The 22,772-nt window shown below is 43.5% G+C and overlaps 1 protein-coding gene across 1 annotated transcript in view; it reads right to left on the bottom strand.

Moving 5' to 3' along the window:
* The window catches only part of DIS3L2 (DIS3 like 3'-5' exoribonuclease 2), a 332,757-nt gene that overhangs the window by 158,321 nt on the left and 151,664 nt on the right, over nt 1-22,772 (bottom strand). Inside the window, exons 8-9 of the mRNA XM_040972300.1 lie at nt 15,509-15,609; nt 11,349-11,596 (exon numbers count right to left, since the gene is read on the bottom strand). Of these exons, the coding sequence (XP_040828234.1) occupies nt 11,349-11,596; nt 15,509-15,609 (349 nt within the window). The remainder of the gene's footprint in view (nt 1-11,348; nt 11,597-15,508; nt 15,610-22,772) is intronic.

Below are 22,772 nucleotides of genomic sequence, written 5' to 3'. Positions count from 1 at the left end.
TAGATGTCATGGCACAGTGCGTTAAACTACCATGCGGGACACTGACATCCACATTCAAGTGCTCAGGTCTGTGTTCTGCTTCAGCCCTGATCCAGCTGCCTGCTAACGTGCACTGAGACACAGCAGTGGGGTTAGTATTTCCATTCCTGCCACCCACATGAGACACTGTTCACGGCTCCTGGCTTTGGCTTGACCACTACCATTTGTTGCAAGCATCAGGGGAGTGAGTGATGGACAGAATTCTATCCTCCTTACCCTGATCCTTATGACTGCTTCACATGAATTCAAAAGAAAGAGAAAGAGAAAGAAAGAAAGAAATAGAGTGAGCGCGAGAGAGAAATAAAGAAAGAGAGAAAGAAAGAGAGATTGAGAAAGAAAGAAAGTTTTCAAAGCCAAGAAAGTAAGGCAACAACTAACCATAATGTGGGATCTTTGAACACACAAAAATGCACATATATTTTTAAAGGAGATCCAAATAAAGAACAGACTGTCATTAAGAATTAATCAATACTGGTTAATTAATTGTACAAAGGGGGCACCGAGAAATAATAACAAAAGAGGAAGCTAGTATTCAATACTACCAATGCCCTTCAGTGATCTCTGTCTCTGGCCTGGGCCGCCTTCTAGCTGGGCCACTGTTGTGCTTTCTTCCTCAACAAACAAGAAGGATCATCCATTAGAACAGGCACTGAGACTTGGGCATCTGGGCTGCATATTACATGCTGTTGGAACAGAAATATGAATGAAAGAATGAAGCTGTTAAAAAAAAGATTTTTAGTTATTTAACAGAGAGAGGAAAGATATTATCTATTGGCTAGTTCACTCCCCAAATTGCCACAACAGGCAGGGTTGGGCAAGGCCTAAGCCTCATGTCAGTGCAGGGGCCCAAGTCCTTGAGTCATCCTTGCTGCTTATCCCAGCCACTAGCAGGGAGCTGGAGCAGAATGAAGCAGCCAGGACACAAACTAATGTCCACATGGGGATGCCAGTGTGACAGCTGGCAGCTTAACTGGTGTGCACAGCACAGGCCCCACAAATAAGGTTTCTGAACTTGGAAAAGCAGCAAACTGTTATTCCTTGACACTCCAAAGGAAAGCAAAGAAAATAAGGATAATGTTAGTAAATATAAAAATAATAAAAGGGTAATAAAAGTAAAAATGATAATAAATAATAAAAGTGAAAAAAACCCAAAGAAATGTAGTTATGTGAATTCTCAAGTGTTTTAGCAATCAGCTGCTACAGTAGGAAAGTCACTAAAATATAAAAAATTAGGAGCAAGAACCAGTGTCTAATTTCATTGATTTTACCCAAAACTGAACTTGTAATCTGTTATTGTAGTGGTAATATCTCTGCCCCAGCTGTGAATTACCAGCTCAAAAATATAAGAAAAAGAAGTAAAAGTTATTGAAATTAGAATGGATGAAATAACTCTTTCATTATTTATCAATGATGTGAATATATATCTACACAGAAAGTCCAAAATAAATTACATCCAAAAAATTAAAACAAAGGAATTTAGCAAGATGACTAGATACAGAATTACTATACAAAAATTAATTCTTTTTAAAAAAAGATTTATTTATTTTTATTGGAAAGGCAGATATACAGAGAGGTAGTGAGACAGAGAGGAAGATCTTCTGTCCAAAGATTCACTCCCCAAATGGCCGCAACAGATGGAGCTGAGCCAATCCAAAGCCAGGAGCTTCTTTCGGGTCTCCCACACAGGTACAGGGTCCCAAAGATTTGGGCCGTCCTCGATTGCTTTCCCAGGCCACAAGCAGGGAGCTGGATGGGAAGCAGGGCTGCCGGGATTAGAACCAGCACCCATATGGGATCCTGGAGTGTTCAAGGCGAGGACTTAACTGCTACACGATTGCGCCAGGCCCACAAAATTAACTCTAATCATCCATATTAGAGGCAAGAACTGAGAATACACAACTTCAAACTATCAACAAGATGAAAAGACAACTCATCAGCTTGAGGAAAGAGACTTTCCACTTCAGTGGCTACTATAAAAGTAACTTTCTAGAATATTTTAACTCAAAAAGAAAAACCCTCAAGACAATCCAATTACAATGGTTCAAATCATGAAGAACTGCTACAGTGAGAAGGCAACAGTTTAAGCAAACTGGGGTAATGGCACAGTATCCAAAGAATCATCCCCAATATATCCTCTCATGATTACGGGGGAGACACAGTCAAGTGGGGGCACTGAGGGATACCTCTGGCCAAGTGAACAAGACTGTCAGGTGACCGGTGGCGCACAAGGTCACCTCTGTGCTCTTTCCCAGCAACCCCACCTCAACCAGCCTGCCCTGCCCTCTGGCCATCGTGGCCATTTGGAGAATGAAGCAACAGATGGAAAAGCTCTCCCTCTCTCTCCCTTCTCTAACTCCACCTTTCAAACAAATGAATCTTTTTAAAAAAATTACTTAAACAAACAAACAAACAAACAAAATCAGCTGTTAGGTTATTTTTCCCCCAAAGAAGAAATCTTACCAAAAATGTGAAAAGATGGCCCATCTGATTATTAATTAGGAAAAATAAAAGCATAATGCTCTACCATCTGATTGGCAGAAACTGAAGTGTTCAATAACATCAAGTATTAATAAGCATGTGAAGCAACGGAAACTCTTTACACTGCTACTAGTGCAAAAAATGGGCACGATCGCCTTTGAAAATGGATTGGCTGTAAAGTTATTGTCAAGCATGTACAGGTGGCACAATCGCTGCCTTCTCAATTGGAGCCTAGAGACACCTGAGTTGGCAGTGGCAAGTTTATAGTAGTAGTGCAACATAGCAAAAACTCTCCGTTCAGCTCAAATGTTTACTGTTGGGCAAATAAAGTATGCGATATTTCAGGAAATGAAAATACCATGCATTAAAATAAGTGAAATATATTAATATATATGAGGGTCTTTAACAAAGTTTGTGGAGACTTTCCATCCAGTTCCCCGCTTGTGGCCTTGGAAAGCAGTGGAGGATGGTCCAAGGTCCTGGGACCCTACACCTTGGTTCCTGGCTTCAGATCAGCTCATGTCCAGCCACTGCAGCCACTTGGGGGGTAAACCAGCAGATGGAAGATATTTTTCTCTGTCTTTTCTTCTCTCTGTAAATCTGACTTTCCAATAAAAATAAATAAATCTCAAAAAAAAGTTTGTGGAGTAGTAGAACTAAAAACGTGCAATTTTTACAAACTTTGCAAAGTATCACCATATATTAGAAGCATTAAATGAAAAAAATGCAAAAAGTCCTAAAAGAACATGGTGTTTTATCAGGTTTAAAAATGAACAAAATCAAATAACATCATTTGGTGTCATAAATAATGACAACTGCTTTTAAAAGTATACTTTAATTACCATGTTTGAGCTACTGCTTGTTTCCAAGGCCAAGGCTAAGCATTAGAACAGAGAAAAACCCAAAATGAACCTCAAAAATACTGTTGATGTTGTATTTCTTACCTAGGGCGGTGATTTCATGGGTTAGCTTTAATATCAGGCTTCAAAAATTCTATGTGTTATATGTATTATTGCATCTATGAAGCAAACTTTGAAATGGAAGATAATAAACATTTTTAAGTATCCATGTATTTATTTGAAAGAAAGACATAGATCTTTCACCTGCTGGTTCACTCCCCAAATGCCTGTAATAGCTGGGGCTGGACCACATCAAAGACAGGAGCAGGAATTCCATCTGAGTCTTCCATATGGGTGGGAGGGACTCAAGTACTCGAGCCATAATTTGCTGTCTCCCAGATGTATGAGCAAGAAATTGTCTAAACAGCACTGCAGCTATGAACCCAGACACTGCCATGGGAATGAAGGTATAGCAACTGGTGGCTTAACCCACTGTGCCAAAATGTCTACTTCAATAAATATAACTTAAAATGGGGGAAAAAAGTGTTTGTTAATGAGCATAGATGTAAGAGAAAGTGCACATCAGAAACCTTCACATTTTCATGTATTCCTAAAATTAACTTCTCTTTACAACCATCAGTGAACACTATTGGCTTGGTAACTTCCTGAATGTGTACAAAATGTCCTGAATTTAAATATGCAATCTTATTTATACCAATGTCTTCAAGTCCTAAGACAACTGTAATAGTGCGATCTCAACTATGCTTCAGAGGATCAAAAACAAAACAAAATTCAAGATGATTTCTAAGACTGATGTATTTCCAAAAAAGCTTGCATTCTTCTCCTCTTCTTACCCGTTCTCCCCCTTGGATACTGACAACTGCTTCTCAGTATAAGCTGACAGCCAAATTACTGAGCACAAAATGTTTCAAAAAGTAAAGTTTTTAAAAAGATAACATTCAGCAAAAGACTACTGATTTTAAGACCAATGAAATTGTTAATTTTTTTCAAGATTTACTTGAAAGGCAGAGAGAGACAAGAAAGGGGAATGAGAGTGATGTGTCTTCTGTTTGTTTACTCCCTACGGCTGCAATGTCTGGTGTCAGGCCAGGCTGAGGCGAGCAGTCAGAAACTTCCAGGTCTCCCACGAGGGTGGCAGAAACCCAAGCACCATGCCATCATCCCTGATCCCAGGCACAGGAGTAGGAAGCTGGATTCTAGGCACACAGCAGCCAGGCCTAGGACCAGGCACCCCAATATGGATGTGGGTGACCTAAGAGGTGGCTTCATCTGCTGTACAGGAACACTCACCCTTAAATATCAAAATAAATACCCAAATACTAATAGTAACTATTTCTAAGGATAGAATTTAGAGAATTTTTGTTGCCTCTGGCATATGCTAGGATAATTTCAATAGAAAACATACAATATAGAATAAAATTTTAAAATATTTAATTTTGATAATGCAATAATACATAGCTTTGGGGACAGAAAGCTTTCTTCATTAGGGAATTTATTTACTCATTTAAAACTTATTCTACATGCTGAGTGGCAGAGAATGGGAGACAGAGAGTGACACAGAAAGCATGCGGCATCTTCTTTCCACTGGATCACTCAAGTAGCTGTCACAAGCTGAGCTGGCCCAAGCGGAAACCAGGAACGAGGGATTCCAGCCAGGTTTCCCATGGGTAGCAGAGACCCACGCACTCAGGTTATCATTCACTGCTTTCTCAGGTGCCTTAGCATGGAGCTGGACTGGAAGCACAGCACCTGGAATTCAAACCAGCACTCTGCCAGTGGGGCAGTGGTAATTCAATCCACTGTGCCACATGCCAGCCTCATCAGAGAACTGACAACAACCATTACCTCGAGCTTTTCCACTCACCAGAGAGCCTCCATGAACACTGGGCCACTCACTCACAACCGAGCCCTGCTGTAAATTAACCCTGACAGTGTTGAGACAACATCCCTAACTTCCTGCAGCTGAGTGTCTATTTCCACTATCCTGGGTGACCTACAAGGGAAACATTCAACACAAGAAGGGGCCAGCAACAGCAAGAAATTTTGACAGGATGGTTTTTCAAATTGGCCTGTCTGCCTTTAAAGAAAACTAGTGTTGTCCGCCACTCAACCTCTTTTCTCTGCTGTTTTTCTTACAAAGCACTGACCTTACATTAGGCTGAATGCAGAAACAAAGATATTAATGTAGTGATTGTCATTATCATTACAAATGCTCTCATGCATAGTGGTCCACGTAGTGGACCCTCCAGGCAAACAGATATAATGGCATCATATCCCTGGGTGCCTACAGCTGGGTCACAATCAAGCATCTCTTATGCCCAGGCCTTGAATTTCAGCAGTAATACAAGAAAGCCCAAGCTGTATAAATGTACAATGTCTGCCTGTACATTCTGTACATCATTTTCCACAAGAAGAGAGAACTACTTATTTTTCCTTCTTGTGGCTCAGCATTATGACACAGTACAGGTGGTCAATGAGGAGTGGGGATGCAGGAAAACTGTTTTATCAGGGAAAACAAGGAAAAGCAAGATTCAGGAACACTGGAATTCTCTTTCAAAGGCCCTGACGCCTAGGAATGTAGACATGTGGAGCATGCAGAAGAGGCAGAGGATTGAACAGGCATAGCCAAAGGCTGACAGTGTCTAGGGCTCTCTCAGACTGTGGAACATTTTCAGTAAGGTGTATTAGAAATTGCAGGGGAAGAAGTGTTAAGGACTACACAAAGTGAGTGGTGAAGAAAGGAGTGACTCAGGAGTGGAAGCTGGCATCAAAACCATCCCTCTTGCATTCCCTGTGCTCTGCTGGAACCAGGACATGTCACTGCTGCCATCAGGAACTTGTCCAAAGCTGATCCTACAGGCCACCAGGTGGAGCCCAACAGTCACCACAAAGGAGCCCCCTCCTCAACCTGAGTGGCGTTTTTGTGTACTAGCCAGCTACTGTCCTCCCCCTGAAAAGGAAAACTTTAGTCAGCTAATGCAAGCCAGAGCACTGCGCAAGCCAGCTCCTCCTGCAGGAATAATTTCTGCCGAGGGACCATGCTCTGCAAAGGGTGCGATGGGAAAGCCTGGCAGATCCTCTTACCAGTTTGCTATCTTGTACCTTATGCCTCAATGACACACATGCCCTATTTATTTAGCATTGTTACCACCCATTTAATTTTCTTACTAAATACAACTTCACTGTATTTAATGTGACTTTGATCATATCCTTAACTCATATTTACTGCATAAGATATTCACCAGCTAACAAAATTGAATGGAACAAAGTAACTGTATCCATCAGTACAATGCCAGATGTAGATACAGAACAGTCCCCATCCACCCACTTCCTTCACCATCACCCGGCCAGCCATCAGAACTCCCCTTCTCTGCTTCCACCTCGACCTGTCATCGCTTCCCACCGACCTCACTGAACCCAGCAGTCCTACACCTCATCTGCTCTAATTCCAACAGCCTCCCACTAAGCAAGGCAACCTCATTTCAAGTTTAAATTTCACAAACTTATTATATCTGCACTGATTTACTCACTTTCTCTCCTCCCACATCCCCTGAAGTGACTGAATTTTCTCAAAAATTATGTCAATATGCCCTAGGTCAATGTATGTTATCTATCTTCAGCTACTTCAGTTACCAAAAAATCTACTATAATGTTTCTCACAATAGCTGCTGTAAAACTTCTGTTTTCTGCTTACCTATTTCAAAAGAAGAAACCATGAAGCATTTAGGAGACAATGACCATGGCAGTCTATATTGAATACATTGTAGTGTGTTACCAAAAGCAATGATCCTTATAGAACAGCATGGGCTCTCTGACTACACTTCATCTGTGGAGTTTTGATATTACAGAACTGAGAGTCATGAAAATGTGCAGAGGTGATATATGGAAAAATGAACAAGACTCAGCTGAGACCTGTCAGGACAACCTTTTAGAACCAAATGGAAAATAACTTTCTGAAAACTAGACATCTCCAATACTGTGATACTGTGAGTTTCCAGTGAATGAAAGCACTATTGGGTGCCAGAGAAGCAATGCTTAGAGCAAAGCTATTAATGTATTCACTTCAGTCAATTTTTTGGTTAAATGTCTATACCTCTAAACTTGACACTAGTGGGTGGACATTTAGTAGAATGGGTACAACACCAGTCAAGATGCCTGTGTCCCACATGGGAGCATGTGGATCTGCTCCCCAACTCTAGTTCCTGACTCAGCTCCCGGTTAATGCGGACCTGCAGAGGCAGCAGTCACGGCTCAAGCAGCTGGGTTCCCCAGCCAGGCATTTAGGGATTAAAGTGGTAGATGGCAATGTTTCTCTTCTGAGAGCTCCTACATTTCTGTCCTACTCCTTCATGGTCCCTCTCTAGTCAGTCAACACATCTAGAAGAATCTGTGCTCTTACTCTCCCCTATATCTTTTCACTCTGTTGTCTCCAATGTAGCCCCTTTACTCCTGCCTCTCCCACTGTATGTGTCTCACTGCGACAGCCTATCATGACCTTCTGTTGCCAGTCATGCCTGTTCGCCACTCTACACTCTTCATCATGGCGCTCTTCTAGCAGAGAGGCCTTTGTTCTCCACTAAATGATCTTGAAATTCCTCCTTCACTCACCTCTAAATTTCCTGAACCCTATTTGATGCCCATGGAGGAACTCAGAACACTCAACTTTGAACCATCACTAGAGCTCAGAGATAAGCTGTTCAATTCATTCTTCCTAGAGTTGACTTCCACAGTCCTGCCAACTAGTTGATGGGTCATGCAAGTTTGGATCTCTGGTGAGGGGAAAAAACCCTCAAAGCTAGACGAAAAAGATCTTCTACCCTAGAAATTTTGTAGCCTTATCTAGACTTCAGTGTGACCTGGAGAGAACTGCTGGGTCCTTAGATGCCATGCATGGCACAGGCAGGTACATGGCTACTATGCAGAAGCAGAGTGACACAGCCCATGAGCAATGAGGCAGAGAAGACAGCGTGTTGTCGCTGAATGAGAAGTGGCAGTTCCTCAGCTGCCCTGGGTTCTGACTTACTCCAGTTCCTGCTCTAGAATCACCATCTCGTCATGTGTTTATTTTTGTGAGCCATCCTTCATTTTGTTAACGTCCACTTTTATTTAAATTAGCTCAAGTGGCACCCCATTTCTTAAAATCAGATTAACCCTACAACATTTATTTTCAAGTCCTTCTGTACTAGGTTATAGTCTCCTTGAATAAAGAAAACACAGCTTGTATTTCTCAGCTAATGACATATAGTTGAACGAAATCTGATTGACTGAATCTGTCTATGGAAGAGGTAAATAACTTTGGACTCAAAAAATTTGTAGCAATTACCCAGACACAGAAAGGTCACTACTTGTAAGGGCAGAGATTTACGAACAAGGAATAAGGTGAGAAGGAAGCTGCCTCAGAAAAACTCAGGATTTAGACACAATGGCTGTGGCAGCTGATGACACACACTTCCACCCAGCTGGAAAACATGAGGGAGAAAACCTGGGTGGACAGAGGCAGCCTGCAGCATGCTCTGAGTGGGTAGCAGAGACCTCAGTTCCCAGAAGTCAGTAGCTGATAGCCAGAACAGAGCGGCAGGACAACCACCAGCCTATTCCACAGCCGCAGCCTCCTGCCCAAAGTGATGGACACTGTGTGAGAAGAGCACCATGAAAACTTGCCATGCACATTTCTTAAAATAGATTTTCTCACTTTTTTGGGGATTTACTTTTTTGCTTTTATGATTTTTACATAACTAATAGGGGTGATAAGGGTCAAGGGCCACAGGAAGGTGGGTGAGACCATCATTTCCACATTCTTTTTCCCTTCCTGTATCTGGGGGAAGTAGGGCGATAAGGGGAGAAGCCACTCCTAGCCTCCCAAATGCCTTTGCACCCTGAGATGGAGGACAGCCACCTGACACCACCCCAGGGTCCCTGATATGGGGCGTGCTCTGAGGGTCCTGCTCAGGAGGTTTTGATAGTTCAGCAGTTCTGAATTACTGCCAATCTCACCACTCAAGTATAAACAGATTTCTCTCTTTTTAACAAGGATATTTAGAAAGCATATTTTAAAGTTTATTTCTCTGTTTTTGAAAGTTAGAAAAAGAGGGAGAGAGAGAAAGAGATCTTTCATCTGTTAGCTCACTCCCCAGAGAGCTGTGAACAACTAAGTCTGGGCTTGGCAGAAACCAGGAGCTTCACCTGGCTCTCCCACATGGATGACGGGGATTCAAATGCCTGGGTGTTTCTCCACTGCTTTTCCAGGCACATTAACAGGAAGCTGGATCAGAAGCAGAGCAGCTTGACTGAAACCAACACCCACAATGGATGCTGTGTTGCACTATGCCACAAGGCTGGCCTCAGCATACTTCCTTTACAAAGCTCAGTTACTGAAGGACACAACAGAATGTGTAAGCAATTTTCCATCTAAGCATGATTAGTCTCAAGCCTTTTTATTTTGAAAACCATATGGTTAATAAACAATTATCATTTTAACATATTATTTCTAGCAAACTCAGCCAACGTGTGGCCTTCAAAGGCCTGATTCCCTCTGCTGTGGCTGTTGCACTTATCCATAAGAAAAGGTACCTGATGATGTAATGGCTCAGCCAGAGAAAAGGAACTCCTAAGCCATTCAAGGAGTAAGAGAAGCTCACAAGCCTCCACCCTTGCAGCCTGAAAGCGAGGAAGCAGTCCAGTGAAGGGCGTACAATGGGCCCTGACAGAAGACAGATAAAGGACATGGCTGGATTTCCTGGCTGGATGTGAATGTCTTCCCTTCTCACCGCCAACCCAAGTGTGGTAGCACAATCAACAGAGGCCAGGCAGTGCAGCCGTTATCAGACCTCATGATTGGAGGGTGAGAAACTGGCAAGCCTTTGAGAAGGACTATTTAGGGTTCAAAAGAATGACTTCACTTTTAGACAAGAGGGCCTCAAAGTGATGACCCTGAAGTCACACTACTTGGAACAAAGAAAGTGCAACTGTTCCCTGGCAGCTCGGAATCCTCCATATCACAATACTCTTCACTTCACTGGGAAAGCGGCTCGGGGCAGGGGTGCTTAAGTGGTGCTAATGGGACACACAGACCTGTCCTACTGCACTGGGCATCTGGAATGAAGCACAGACCAGGCTGACTGAAGCAGCCCTTTGTGGCCTTCAACTCAGTGTTCGTCTCCTAACCTCAAAACCATCCTGGAAGGGTCCAAGTTCAATGACCAAGGTAATCAATGAACAAGTCACTGAAATATACTCAAAATCTGTCAAAACAGACACAAACCAAATTCCATCCACAATTGTGAGGCCTAAAAATCAAGCTGAAACTTAAATCTACTTTACTTGGTGAGAAGAAAACAGGCACAACATTTGATCAAACAGCCAAGTTCTGTTTCTTCAAATCAAAACGCAATGGCCACCCGCTAAGCTCTGGGATCAGGTCATGTAAATTTGTGTTAAAAATGCTTATTGACAGCTGCTACAAAAGCATGCTCTTCTCCCTACTTATTGTAGGTGATTTCATTTTTACTGCCACAGGGGACCTTTGGTGCTAATCAAAAACGACAGATTGATAACAAAAGCACAACATTCAAACCTGATTTCCTGTTCACATCTTAAGGCAGAGGAGCTGGCATCCCCTACACAAGCCCAGACCTGGCATACTTTTTAGCACTGGCATTTGAAGAAGAGGAGGAGCTATGTGCTACAACAGATCTCTGCAGCATCCAAACAAGCACGGTGCATCTGTGACATGCCAGGAAGTGGAGAGGCTCACGGCATGCTCATATCGAACGCCAAAAAGGATAACTGCCTGGTGATTCAAGAGAGCTCTGGGTGACCAGTGAAGATGGCAGCTAAGAATAAGCACCAAAGTGCCTGGGCACTGTGCTCCATGGAGAACTAGTGCCCGAAGCACACTAAACATTCACCTAACCGTCACCGGAGTGGAGCTCTGCCCGTGAGCCCCAGCTTTTCTCAACGGAAATCACCTACCCCAAGGCAAAGTTGCTGTCCTCCTTCCAGTCCGCGATGCGGCAGATGAAAAGCGTGCTGGCGTAGTTCTTCGGCCGACTCACAAAGTCCTGAGGACAGTCCTTGAGAGGCACATAAATCCTGGGCACTCGGTGGTCTGTGGGCGAGAACAGGGCATACTTCCTGAAGAGCTCACTGTTCCTATCAGCCAAGGGCTTGAGGATGCCGGTGGCTGCGCGGGAATGTTTCCTCTCCAAGATGTAGACGACCTGAAACACGCAAGGCAGAGAGTCAGCACTGTTGAGCAGGAGACGTGGGTGCCAGCCGGAAAAGGCAGCAGGATGGTAACAGAGCCACTGGCCAGATGCAGCAACTTCTGGGGGTGAAAGCGGAGTGGCTCCTGTAAGGCTCCACAGCTGTGTGAACAATGCACCAACTTAGGCATCCCCGTAAGCATCTATCTGCAAGAAGATGCTCTTGCCTTTTCCAACAATGGACCAATGGGATGAAATCACTTTTCTTTCTTTTTTTTTTTTAAGATTTATATTTCTTTTTATTGCAAAGTCAGATATATAGAGAGAGGAGGAGAGACAGAGAGAAATATTTTCTGTCCAATGATTTACTCCCCAAATGACCGCAACGGCCAGTGCTGAACTGATCCAAAGCCAGGAGCCAGGAGTATTTCTGGGTCTCTTACACGGGTGCAGGGTCCCAAGGCTTTGGGCTGTCCTCCACTGCTTTCCCAGGCCACAAGCAGGGAGTTGGATGGGAAGTGGAGCTGCCAGGATTAAAACCAGCGGCCATATGGGATCCCAGCGCGTTCAAGGCAAGGACTTTAGTCGCTAGGCCTTTGCACCTGGCCGGAAATCACTTTTCTAACCAAGACCTAGGCTTATTACATGGGAGACACCAGCAGTAAAGTAGAACTTCAGGTATTTGTTATACACTACATTTTTTTCACATGAATAATACCAGAAACTGACATGAAAAACACAGTAGTCATATTTTTTAAAAAAATCATTAAATTTAAACAAAGTTCTTAGTTATGCTTCTAACAAGTGAAAAAGGAAATATTTAATCTTCCTTTTCTTTCTAAGATTAAACTGAGTCTCTCATTTTATTGGGCAAGACTCAGGCGACCACACCATTGTGTATACTATACACCTACCTAGAGAGAAACATTTTTTAAAAGATGAATCCTTGAGGTTGGTATTGCGATGTAAGGGATTAAGCCGCAGCCTGTGTTAAGCAAAAGAAGACAGCCTAAATCCTCAGGCCCCTGCACCTAAGTAGGAGACCTGGATGAAGCTCTTGGCCCCTAGCTTTGGTTTGGCCAAGCCCCATCCATTGCAGCCGTTTGGGAGTGAACTAATAGAGGAAGATTTCTCTCTCCCCCGCCCCCTCTTTCTTTCTCTCTCTCTTCTCCATCTGTAACTCTGCCTCTAAACTAAATAAAAATATATCTTAAAAAAGAAGTGAATCTGGGCCCAGTGAGGTGGCCTACTGGCTAAAGTCCTCACCTTACACGCACGGGGATTCCATATGGGCACTGGTTCTAATCCCAGCAGCTCTGCTTCCCATCCAGCTCCCTGCTTGTGGCCTTAGAATGCAGCTGAGGACGGACCAAAGCCTTGGGACCCTGCACGCATGTGAGAGACCCAGAGAGGCTCCAGGCTTCTGGCTTCGGATCAGTAAAGCTCCAGCCGTTGCAGCCACTTGGGGAGTGAATCAACAGCAAGGACACAAACTGGTGCCTATATGGGATGCCAGTGCTTGCAGGAAGAGGATCAGCGAGCTGCACCACTGTGCAAGCCCCTATTAAAACTTTTTTTAAAAATTTAATTTAATTTTTGATGTTCTTAACATAGTTGTTCATATTTGAGAATGCAGGTCCTTGAGGACCATTAAATAGGGCAGGTGGGGCAAATACCTCCAACCTCCTTTTCTTCCCTTTTCTCGAGTTTGGTTGTGAAAGGTGGGGTGTGAAAGGTGAGAGGGCTGCTCCCAGTTGCCAAACTAAATCAGTACCCCCAGAGACAGGGCTGTCCACTTGACGTAGCTTTAGAAATCCCAATGTGGAGAAGAACGTTCTATGATTTTCTTTTCAAATCTATTTTCTCTCTCCTGAAGTTGTTAACTAATTCTATGCTATTCTATTCTATCTTTATGCTACTCTTAAGTCCACCTCGCAAACATTTTATTTGTAACTGCATTTTTTTTCATTCAGATGTGAATTTTTCTGTGGTTACCTTTAGTTTCTGCAATATTTTACACTTGTACTTAGAGGAAAGAGCAAAAAATCAAGTGTATCCCATCTTGTCCAAACAAGAAATCCTGCTTTTTATTTTAATTGAAGACAACCTAGGATTACCTGGGATTCACATAATGTTAACTGTCATGAAATGGCTTTCCCACAGCATAAGTTTTGCATACAAATGTTGGTTTTATGTTTTAATTTCTGGTTGACTACATAAAGAAACAGGATCTCAAATAAGGGATGGGGTGGAGGGAAGGAAGGAAGGAGCAAACTGGGCTGTAGGCCACAGTGAATGAGGGAATGCAGCTTCCAGAGACAGGGAGTTGCTGCTACTCAGCTCTGACTTTAAGTCGTTTAGGAACATAGTCCGGTGTCCGACAAGAGAAGTCAAAAGTATCATTTTTATGTGAACATTCCCATTAAACAAAAACTTATCATGCATATTCATTTTTCTGCTTCTATTTGAAAGGCAGAAGAGTGGGATGGGGTGGTCTTCCATCTTTTGGTTCACTCCCCAGTGCCCTCATGGTCAGGGCTTAGGAAGCCGAGGCCAGGAGTCAGCGATTCAAGCTAGCTCTCCCACGTTGGTGGCAGGGACTCAGGTGCATGAGCCGTCATCTGCTGCCTCCCAGGTACATTAGTAGGGAGCTTGACTGGAAGGAGAACAAGGTGGGACTCAATCCTAGGTACCCCAGTAACAGCTGAACCCACGGTGCCACAATATCAACCTCACCTTTGTTTTTTAAAATATAAGTTATAAGACCCAAAATCTTAAATACTGCATAGGTCAAATACAATAGGTACATGAGCTCAGGTGTAGCCCTCAGCTACCCACTCATTATAGTCTTGCATGCCTAGCATGTCGCTTGCTATATGGTTGGTCCTCAAAGTGTTCAGTGGACTAGTTATCCATATGAGTAGACCACAACAGCAATGGGAGCGATGTATACAGCATCTGGAGAGTCCTCCATTAACAAGCAGCATAAGAGACGCTGTCTTAACCAACCTGCTGGGCAGAGCAGCCTCTCTGCATCCCTATGCTAACCACACTGACACATGCCACTGGCACCTGGGGCATGTGCTGTGAAGCCATGCTGTTCTCTGCTGCACATCACGTCTGCCACCCTGAATTGTGTGTATAGCTAGAGTGGGCTGTGTTTGACTCTGCAGCTCTGTGCATACCAGCATATGTGACAAAAAAAAAGTATAACGAACTAATGCAAAACAATGAAACACAAATGTAAAGAAAATCACTTCTAGGACAATTAAATACTTGTTAAAAACTAAAAAAAGGTGCATTAAAATTTCAAAATTATTTTTTTCTAGAAATTGACATGGGCGTGCCAATAATAAAAAAACTGAGTTAATATCACTAAACATCTAGAAGTCTAATGTGCATACTGTGTCTCCAGATTCTACATTCTTACTCCACTTTGAATAACCAGACCTGAGGCAAGCACTGTGGCACAGCATGGTAAGCTGCAGCTTGCAACATGGGTACAGGTCTGAGTCTTGGCTGCTATCTGCTGGACCTGCAGCCATCTGGGGGAGTGAACCAGCAAATGGACAAACTCTTTTGCTCTCTTTCAGACTCTTGTTCTTTCCCTCTCACTCCGTTTTTCAAAGAAATAAATATTTAAAAATAAATAAATACAGAACCAAAATTGGAAATCATCTATGTTGCATTACAAATGTGATTCAAGCCAGGAGGAAAACACAAAACGCATAGGCACAATAAGTGCAAAGCCCTTTCTTCCAAAGCAGGCAAATGCATTCATTACCGATATGTTCAAAGTTATAAAAACACTCACTGGCTTTTCTGATTAACTGACCAAATACAGTCCTGACCAAATCACAAGAGACACTGTCACGTGGCTCGGGGCACAGCCGTTTGGACAAGGGGAGAGAATCCATGCATCATCACCTTTGCTGATCTCTGCAGCGCCTTCTCTGATGCAGCTCTTGTGTCTGGGGCCGTGGAGGTGCTCTCCTCTTTTCTGTCTGGTATGCCAGCATGCTCTTTGCCTAGATGAATAAGAGAAGGAATTGACCTGTGATGTCCATGAGGCACAAAGACTGATGGGATTTTAAAGTTTGGATCTGGAAAGTTTCTGAATGCCATTTACCCCCACCCTCACTGGAGGACGCCGGATTGGGCCCACAGTGGTCGGGCGACTGGGCCAAGGTCAGTCACGCCACACACCTGCATTAATGTTCCTCATGGAGCACCTAACCCCAGCAGGTCACACTCAATCTCTTCAATACCATTCACAAGCAAAACACCATGCAAGTGGCAAGCATCAAACTATGTTCAGTTAAATCAGATAGTCTGCATGCTAAAATACCAGAAAATCTGATGTTAGATACCAGCCCACAATGAAGAACAGAGATAGGTTAATAATATCATGCACATCTGCTGAAATGAAACAAAATCAAAACAAGTGTTAACTTGAAAAGCATTTTGGTGGCAGCCATAATAAACAAAAGCGGGGAAAGCAGATTCTATGTAGTAAGTAGAAAGTAAAAAAATAAATACAGCCCTGATTTTCCTGGCTTTTCTTGTTAATGTTACTTAAAAAATAAAGAACTTAAACTCTTCTGATGCTTAACTTCTTTCTTCCAAACAAACAAACAAAAGATAATTTGCACATTCACCCAAGAAACTGAAAACGCATCTCCCCAGGAAGAGGCAGCTGGACTCGGGACCAAGAGTGTTAAAAACACGTTACGAGCAAAAGCAGCAAATGACACGCTTTTGAACATTTAATATTTCATGTTTTCACTTGTTACACCAGATTTCCCTCACCAATATTCTCCGACCACAGTGGAGTTTCCATACTCGAGCGGTCATGACCGACTCGTGCAGCACCCACTCCAGAGAGCAAGGAGAGACCTACACCTCTCATCATCCAGACATAGGCGAGGCCAAAATAAAATAAATCCTGTTCAGGACTGGCGAGGCTCATCTTCAAGCCAGCTCCTAGCATTTAGGGAGTACTCTGGAAACACTGACAGGAGCATACCCCCTGGGGCTTAAGAGTGGGCCACTGTTTGCTTTTCCATGCATGCTGAAATCTACCTTCCACAGGACCCACTGCCCACGGGTTCTTCTTTCCCAAAAACAAAAGCAAACACAAACTTTCCCACGGTAGATCACCCAGTCCATAAAAGAGGAACATCATCCAAATTTGCCTTTGATTTTAGACTCATAGTTCAGGATTCCAAAGGCATCAGATGTGACAGGATAGTGTGTACCAGAGTGAAGAAGGGAACAAAAGATTCGTGGTAGGGGACAGCACACATGAAGCAATTCAGTCAAGGACCAGAAAGACACCGGCCCTCGCAGACGGAACACAGCTGAGCTGCTTGCCAGCATCAGCATCTGCCGCTCTGTCTCTGAAATAGAACCACCCCAGAAACAGGACAGTGACAATGAGAGTGAGAGTGAGAGCTAAGCTTATTTTGACAAAACAAAACAAAATGAAATGAAATACAGCATGGTGTTTTCATACTATGCATTTTCCCTCACTTTTTGTGAAGTTGTTTTTTTTTTAATTTGAAAGTGAAAGGAGATTTCGGTTAAGCTCTCAGCAATACTGTTTTGACAGAGCAATAAAGCCCCGTGAGGAACTACTGCGCCAGGCCACAGCTGCTGCAGCTCTCGCAAAGGAAAGGCCCTGTGTCCCACAGCCTTCAGTGTGGCCATGCTAAAGGTAGAGCTGGCCCCCAGCATCGCATGGGGTCTTCCAGTCCAAATAACTCTAGGAACTGCTAACTCTCAAAATGTTTCATCTAAAACAAAGAGTTTCTAGAACATAGGTACACTACTAACACAAACAACTTTTTGCAATTTCCTGATAATAATATTCTGTGAAGAAATATTCTGGGAAATCCTCACCTCCTTCTATAGTTCTAGAACATTTAAACATTTTAAACATTTAAAAAGTAAAATGTCAAAGTCTGCTGGAGGTGGCATTACCACCTACACATAACAAGAGCAAATGTAAACCCTCATTTTGGTAAGAAAATTTATTTTTGTTTGGCCATCTCCTACACAAACAACAGCCCGAGACGTCTGATGACTCGGAACAATTTACAAACAACCAAATGTTTCCAAGTGATTTACTCACGATACTAAGTGGGCCACGAGAAGAAAAAGGCAAGGCACTAGGAAGAAAGATACGTTCCAAACTCATTTATTTAAAAAACGGCAAACTCTGGCAACTCCAAGTTCACTCCATTTCTGGATGAAGGGCTCAGAAATGTATAATTTCTAAAGAGAACACTTAAAAATAGCGATACCTGTTTGCGAATGGAAAGATGGCCCTTTTGGATCTCCGAAAACCAGTCACCTGAAAAAGTTTATCTTGGAGTTCCCTCATCCCAGGGGAGTGTAGAAATGACAGCACAAGCCCTCACAGAGGCAAGATGAACATTCGTCGGGCATAACCGCTTGCTGGCTGCAAGCTCACAGGCATAAGGAGGGTGGACGATCCTTTGAGATCTCCTGCCCAGCTGCTGCAGCAGCAAGGCCAAGAGGGACAATCTCCAGGACATCACCAAGCCTCCATTACCTCATTTGATCAATACCACATCTTCATGTCACAGGAAAAGTGGATGCTGTCATTCTAGTTTCACCCAGAAAATGGGAGTAATAAGAGGCAGCGCCAGCAGGAGAGAGCATACAGGGATCTTGGTGCTGACTGCGGTAAACTGTGCCCCACACAAGCACAACTACAGCATGACAGGAAGGGCCACAAAAACCAGTGTCAAACATGAGCTTTCTGAAATGTTAGAGTCAGCCCAGCAAGGGTGCCGAACACAGGCAAAGATGCAAACGAGTATTTAAAGCATGTTGTGTTAGTTATTGTAAGCAAGCAGGGTCCCCAAGAGCAATGAGAAGGGGACCAGGCAGACATCAAATAGTTTTTCCCAGGGCTGAAAATAGGAAAGCTGAAAAGGAAATGGCCAAGTGGATGGGCCTGTAGAATATTCCAGAAGCAGAAATGATAAGATGCAAAGGCATACAATCCAAAGTAAGTAAAATGGCTTTGTGCATCTAACCAGAGCCAGGGACCTGACCACAAAAAGTCTCACATGTATGTATTTTATACATTAGGGATGAAAAACCACTGAAAATTTTCAGATTAGCCATAATCAAAATTATGTTTGAAAAATAAAAGTCAATGACCACCACTACTGCTCCTTTGAAGATAATCATTTCATCCCCCCAGCTGTTTTTAAGATTCTCTGTCTGCCTTTAGTCTTAGGTAGTTTCATCTTCAGAAAGATTTTTATTTTAAAAAAAATTATACTTGGAATCACTGATCTTAAATCAGTGCTTGGATAATCAGTGCTTGGATATCTCTATAGTTTCAGACAATCTCAGTTATTTTCCTCAAATTCCATCTTCGCCCATTTTCCATCGCATCTCTGACTCTAATTAAACTTACGTAAAACTTACCACTATATTCACTATCTCACCATCTCCTTGCATTTTCTCTTTGTCTCTCCATGATACAGTCTAGATGAGTTTTTATTACTGTCTTTTCAGTTTGCTAATTTTCTCTTCAGCTTTATCCAATCTACTGTTAAACACAACCACTAAGTTTTTCACTTTAAACTTTTAAAGAAAATACTTTCCCTCATCCACCAAGATTTGAAAAAAAAAAAAAAAAGCATTCATCACTGAAGGTCTATTTCTAAAAGTTTTTTTAAGTTTTCTATGTCACAATTCATGGTTGCCTGATTCTTTTCTCTTTTTACTTGAAAGGCAGAGTTACAGGAGAGAGAGAAAGAGAGAGAGAAAGAAAGAGAGAGAAAACAGAGAGAAAGAGGTGTCTTCCATCTACCATTTCATTTCCCAATGGCCACAATGGCTGGGGCTCAGCCAGGCAAAAATCAGGAGCCAGGAGCTTCTTGTAGGTCACTCACACAGATGCAGAAGTCCAAGCACTTTGGCCAGCCTTTACCGCATTCCAGGCACATTAGCAGCGAGTTGAACTGGGAATGGTATATCCAGGTCTCCAACTGGTGGCCCAAATGATATGGCTTTATCTGGTTGTATTTATGTGTTGGTTATTGAATAATCAGAAGAACTGCCTTCTGACAGTTTCCTTTTGATTTTGCCAGACACTCAGAAGCATCAACAGTCCTGAAAGCAATTCAAGAGCTGAGAGCAGGAGCCCAGGCTACTACTCCACGTGAGACCCACCTGACGGCAGAGCCCTTTGGGTAAAGTCCTGCGGCCTTCTGTATTCCTACAACCACCAGTCAAATTTGCAAGGTCATTTTGGCTCTCCATTCTGATTTTAGCCTGGATATGTCTGTCAGTTTTTTGATGAAGAATTTTTTTTTAAAGATTTATTTTATTTTTATTGGAAAGGCAGATATACAAAGAGGAGAGATAGAGAGGAAGATCTTCCATCCGATGATTCACTCCCCAAGTGAGCGCAACGGCTGGTGCTATGCCAATCCGAAGCCAGGAGCCTCTTCTGGGTCTCCCACGTGGGTGCAAGGTCCCAAGGCTTTGGGCCGTCCCCGACTGCTTTCCCGGGCCACAGGCAGGGAGCTGGATGGGAAGCGGGGCTGCCGGGATTAGAACCAGCACCCATATGGGATCCCGGGTGTGCAAGGCGAGGACCTTAAGCACTGCGCCACCACGCCGGGCCCTGATGAAGATATTTTTAATCCAAATATTTGTAGTTGTTTCAGTGGGAGGGTGTGTCTGGCTAACATCCCTTACCACCACTATCAGAAGAAAAGTCCCTGGAATTTATATTTTAGGAATGTTTCCAGGCGGCAGTGTGGAACACAGATGAGGAAGAGCAGTAGGGGTTAGGACTGGAGGTGGGGAGGCAATGGCGATCCTCAGTCAACACGGGCAGGAAGACAGTGAAATCGCCGTTATGATAACAATGTTCATGGTCCATCAGGACAGAAACGTCCCAAGGGACACAGACAGGTGGACGGTACTCTCTCATTTAGCTTCCTCCAAGAGGATAACAGAGGGGGTTATCGAGCTCCACGTCCAAGCTCTTCCCACTGCAGTATGATTGTATCTGGATGGAAGTTGCGCCATATGTGTGGGTCCCAATGAAAAGGGAAATGCTACAATTAATTCATTCATAGGCAGACATTAAAGACTTTCCTATTTTGCCAAATGAGAAGTAGTCTTCTTTACCTAAGTTCACTGCTTGCAGCCACAAGGATCCCAGGCAGCGAGAGCTCTGGAGTCATGAGACCTAAGTTCAAGCCCAGATCCAGCAGCAGCTGTTGGGCAAAGCAGTGAAGCTGCGGTCTGATTCAAGCCCCAGTTCTTTGGTTCCTGTTGCAACCTTCTGATAATGCACACCTGGGAGGCAGCAGGCAGTAACTCAAGTACTGGGGTTCCCTGCCATGCAGGAGGGAGTCCTGGTAGGAGCTCTGGGTTCCTGGCTTCAGTCGGGCCCAGCCCTGGAGGTTGCAGGCATTTGAGGAGTCAACTGGCAGATATAAGAACTCTCTCAAACAAATAAATAAATAGATAGATAAATAAATAGATTATTTCCCAAAGTTGTGATCTAAGTATAGTTACATGGTTTTGAAAAAGTTGTCCTTTCTCTGAATTTCCTACTTTGCAGCTCAATGAGCTTCCAGGAGGTACACTTACAGGTAGTACCCTGGCACACTAATGAACATCAACAAAACTGTTAGGCTCTACTAATATTATTTTTGCTAGTTCTTGCAATAAGTTTTCAGGGCATATGACTTTTTTACCCTGGGCACAAGTGACTGGTTAGGGAGAGCATACCAGAAAACGGAAACATTAAAAAAAAATAGGTCACACATCCCCATCTGTAAAAAGGTAACCTGGAACCTATTTCATAGGGTTAGCAGCAAGATCAAATGAAATGTAAGTGTGCTGTAATGGTCAGCATGCAATAAATACTCCATGAGTTCTAGATTTGATTGCACACATTTTTCTGTAGGCCTGGTCCATTCTGTGACCAGTAGGGAGAAACCAGAGGTGAGGCCAAGAGGAAAGCCAGGTCAACGTGGAAGAGTGTGGATTTATATGAAGCCAAAAGGGAGCTGGAGAAGAATGGAGGCAAGACACTTACAACTCACGCGTGGAGAAGCTTGTGCTGTTTTGATATGGGAAAGAGATCACAGAAAAGTGGGCCTGGAGGAGGGAAGACCAGTTAGCAGGCTGCTATAATCAATCAAACTAACATCAGAGGGACTGAGGGTCCTGGAGAGAGGAATTCAGAAGGCAAAACAGAAAAGATTCCTTTTTTCCACTCAACAAACTTTTTATTAGGAGCCTACAGTAGCCAGGCCTGGTGGCACACAGAGATGGACAAGATTTAGATACCCCTGAGCAACATTAGAAGACTGCCTAATTTCCTTATAACAGAGATTCTCAAAGTGTGGTTCCCTGGTCAGCAGCATCAATGTCACACATTCTTCAGCCCCATCCATGTCCTACAAATTCCAAACCTTATGGGAGTTGAGACCCCAGACCTGCATTTTAACAAGCTTTCTAGCTGAGTCTAAAGAACCCTCAGTGTGACAGTTGTGGTTATAGATGGAGCAGCAATAAAACATTAGAAAGAGAGCCCTTGCAGAAAGAGAGCTGTCAAGTAGAACTAGAGTCAGAGGGGGTTTGTGAGTTTCAAAGACGGCTACCAGATCTGGTGCTTACGCAAAGGCATGGGGCTGGAAGCAGAAACAGGGGATTCACCTTGGAAGACAGCGGATCAATGTGCGGCTTGGCTCCCTTACAGACTGTTCCCAATGCGAAGGGAAGAAAGCCTGGAGCCGCACACTGAGAAAAGTCTTCATGGAAATGGAGGTGTGTTCAGAGGCAGGAGAAAAATCGGGCTTAGGTACAGTCAGAGGCGGAAGAGACTTTAGCAGGAAACCAAGGACATCAGTGTCCCCTCAGTGACAAGACCACAGGGGCTTCGGTGCACTATGCTAGCGCAGAAAAGGAGGTGAGGTCAGGATGCTGGGTGCGCCTGGGAAGCTGAGAGGGGAGTGGGAAGGGGCCAGAGTGTGAACGTGCTCAGGCAGCGTGCTGGGTGGGAGTGAAATGACACAGACCGGAAGCTGCAGGGAGAAAGACCTCGCGACACAGTGTTAAGTGTTAAGATAAAGCAGGCTTGGACATGATTCACTGTCAATGGAAGGGAACCAGTAAAGAA

This window comes from Ochotona curzoniae, unplaced genomic scaffold (genome assembly GCF_017591425.1).
Source record: "Ochotona curzoniae isolate NIBS_2020 unplaced genomic scaffold, NIBS_Ocur_1.0 contig_2294, whole genome shotgun sequence".
Taxonomy (NCBI): Eukaryota; Metazoa; Chordata; class Mammalia; order Lagomorpha; family Ochotonidae; genus Ochotona; species Ochotona curzoniae.
Note: the sequence above shows the minus strand (reverse complement) of the source record. Positions and strands in the feature narration are given on the sequence as shown.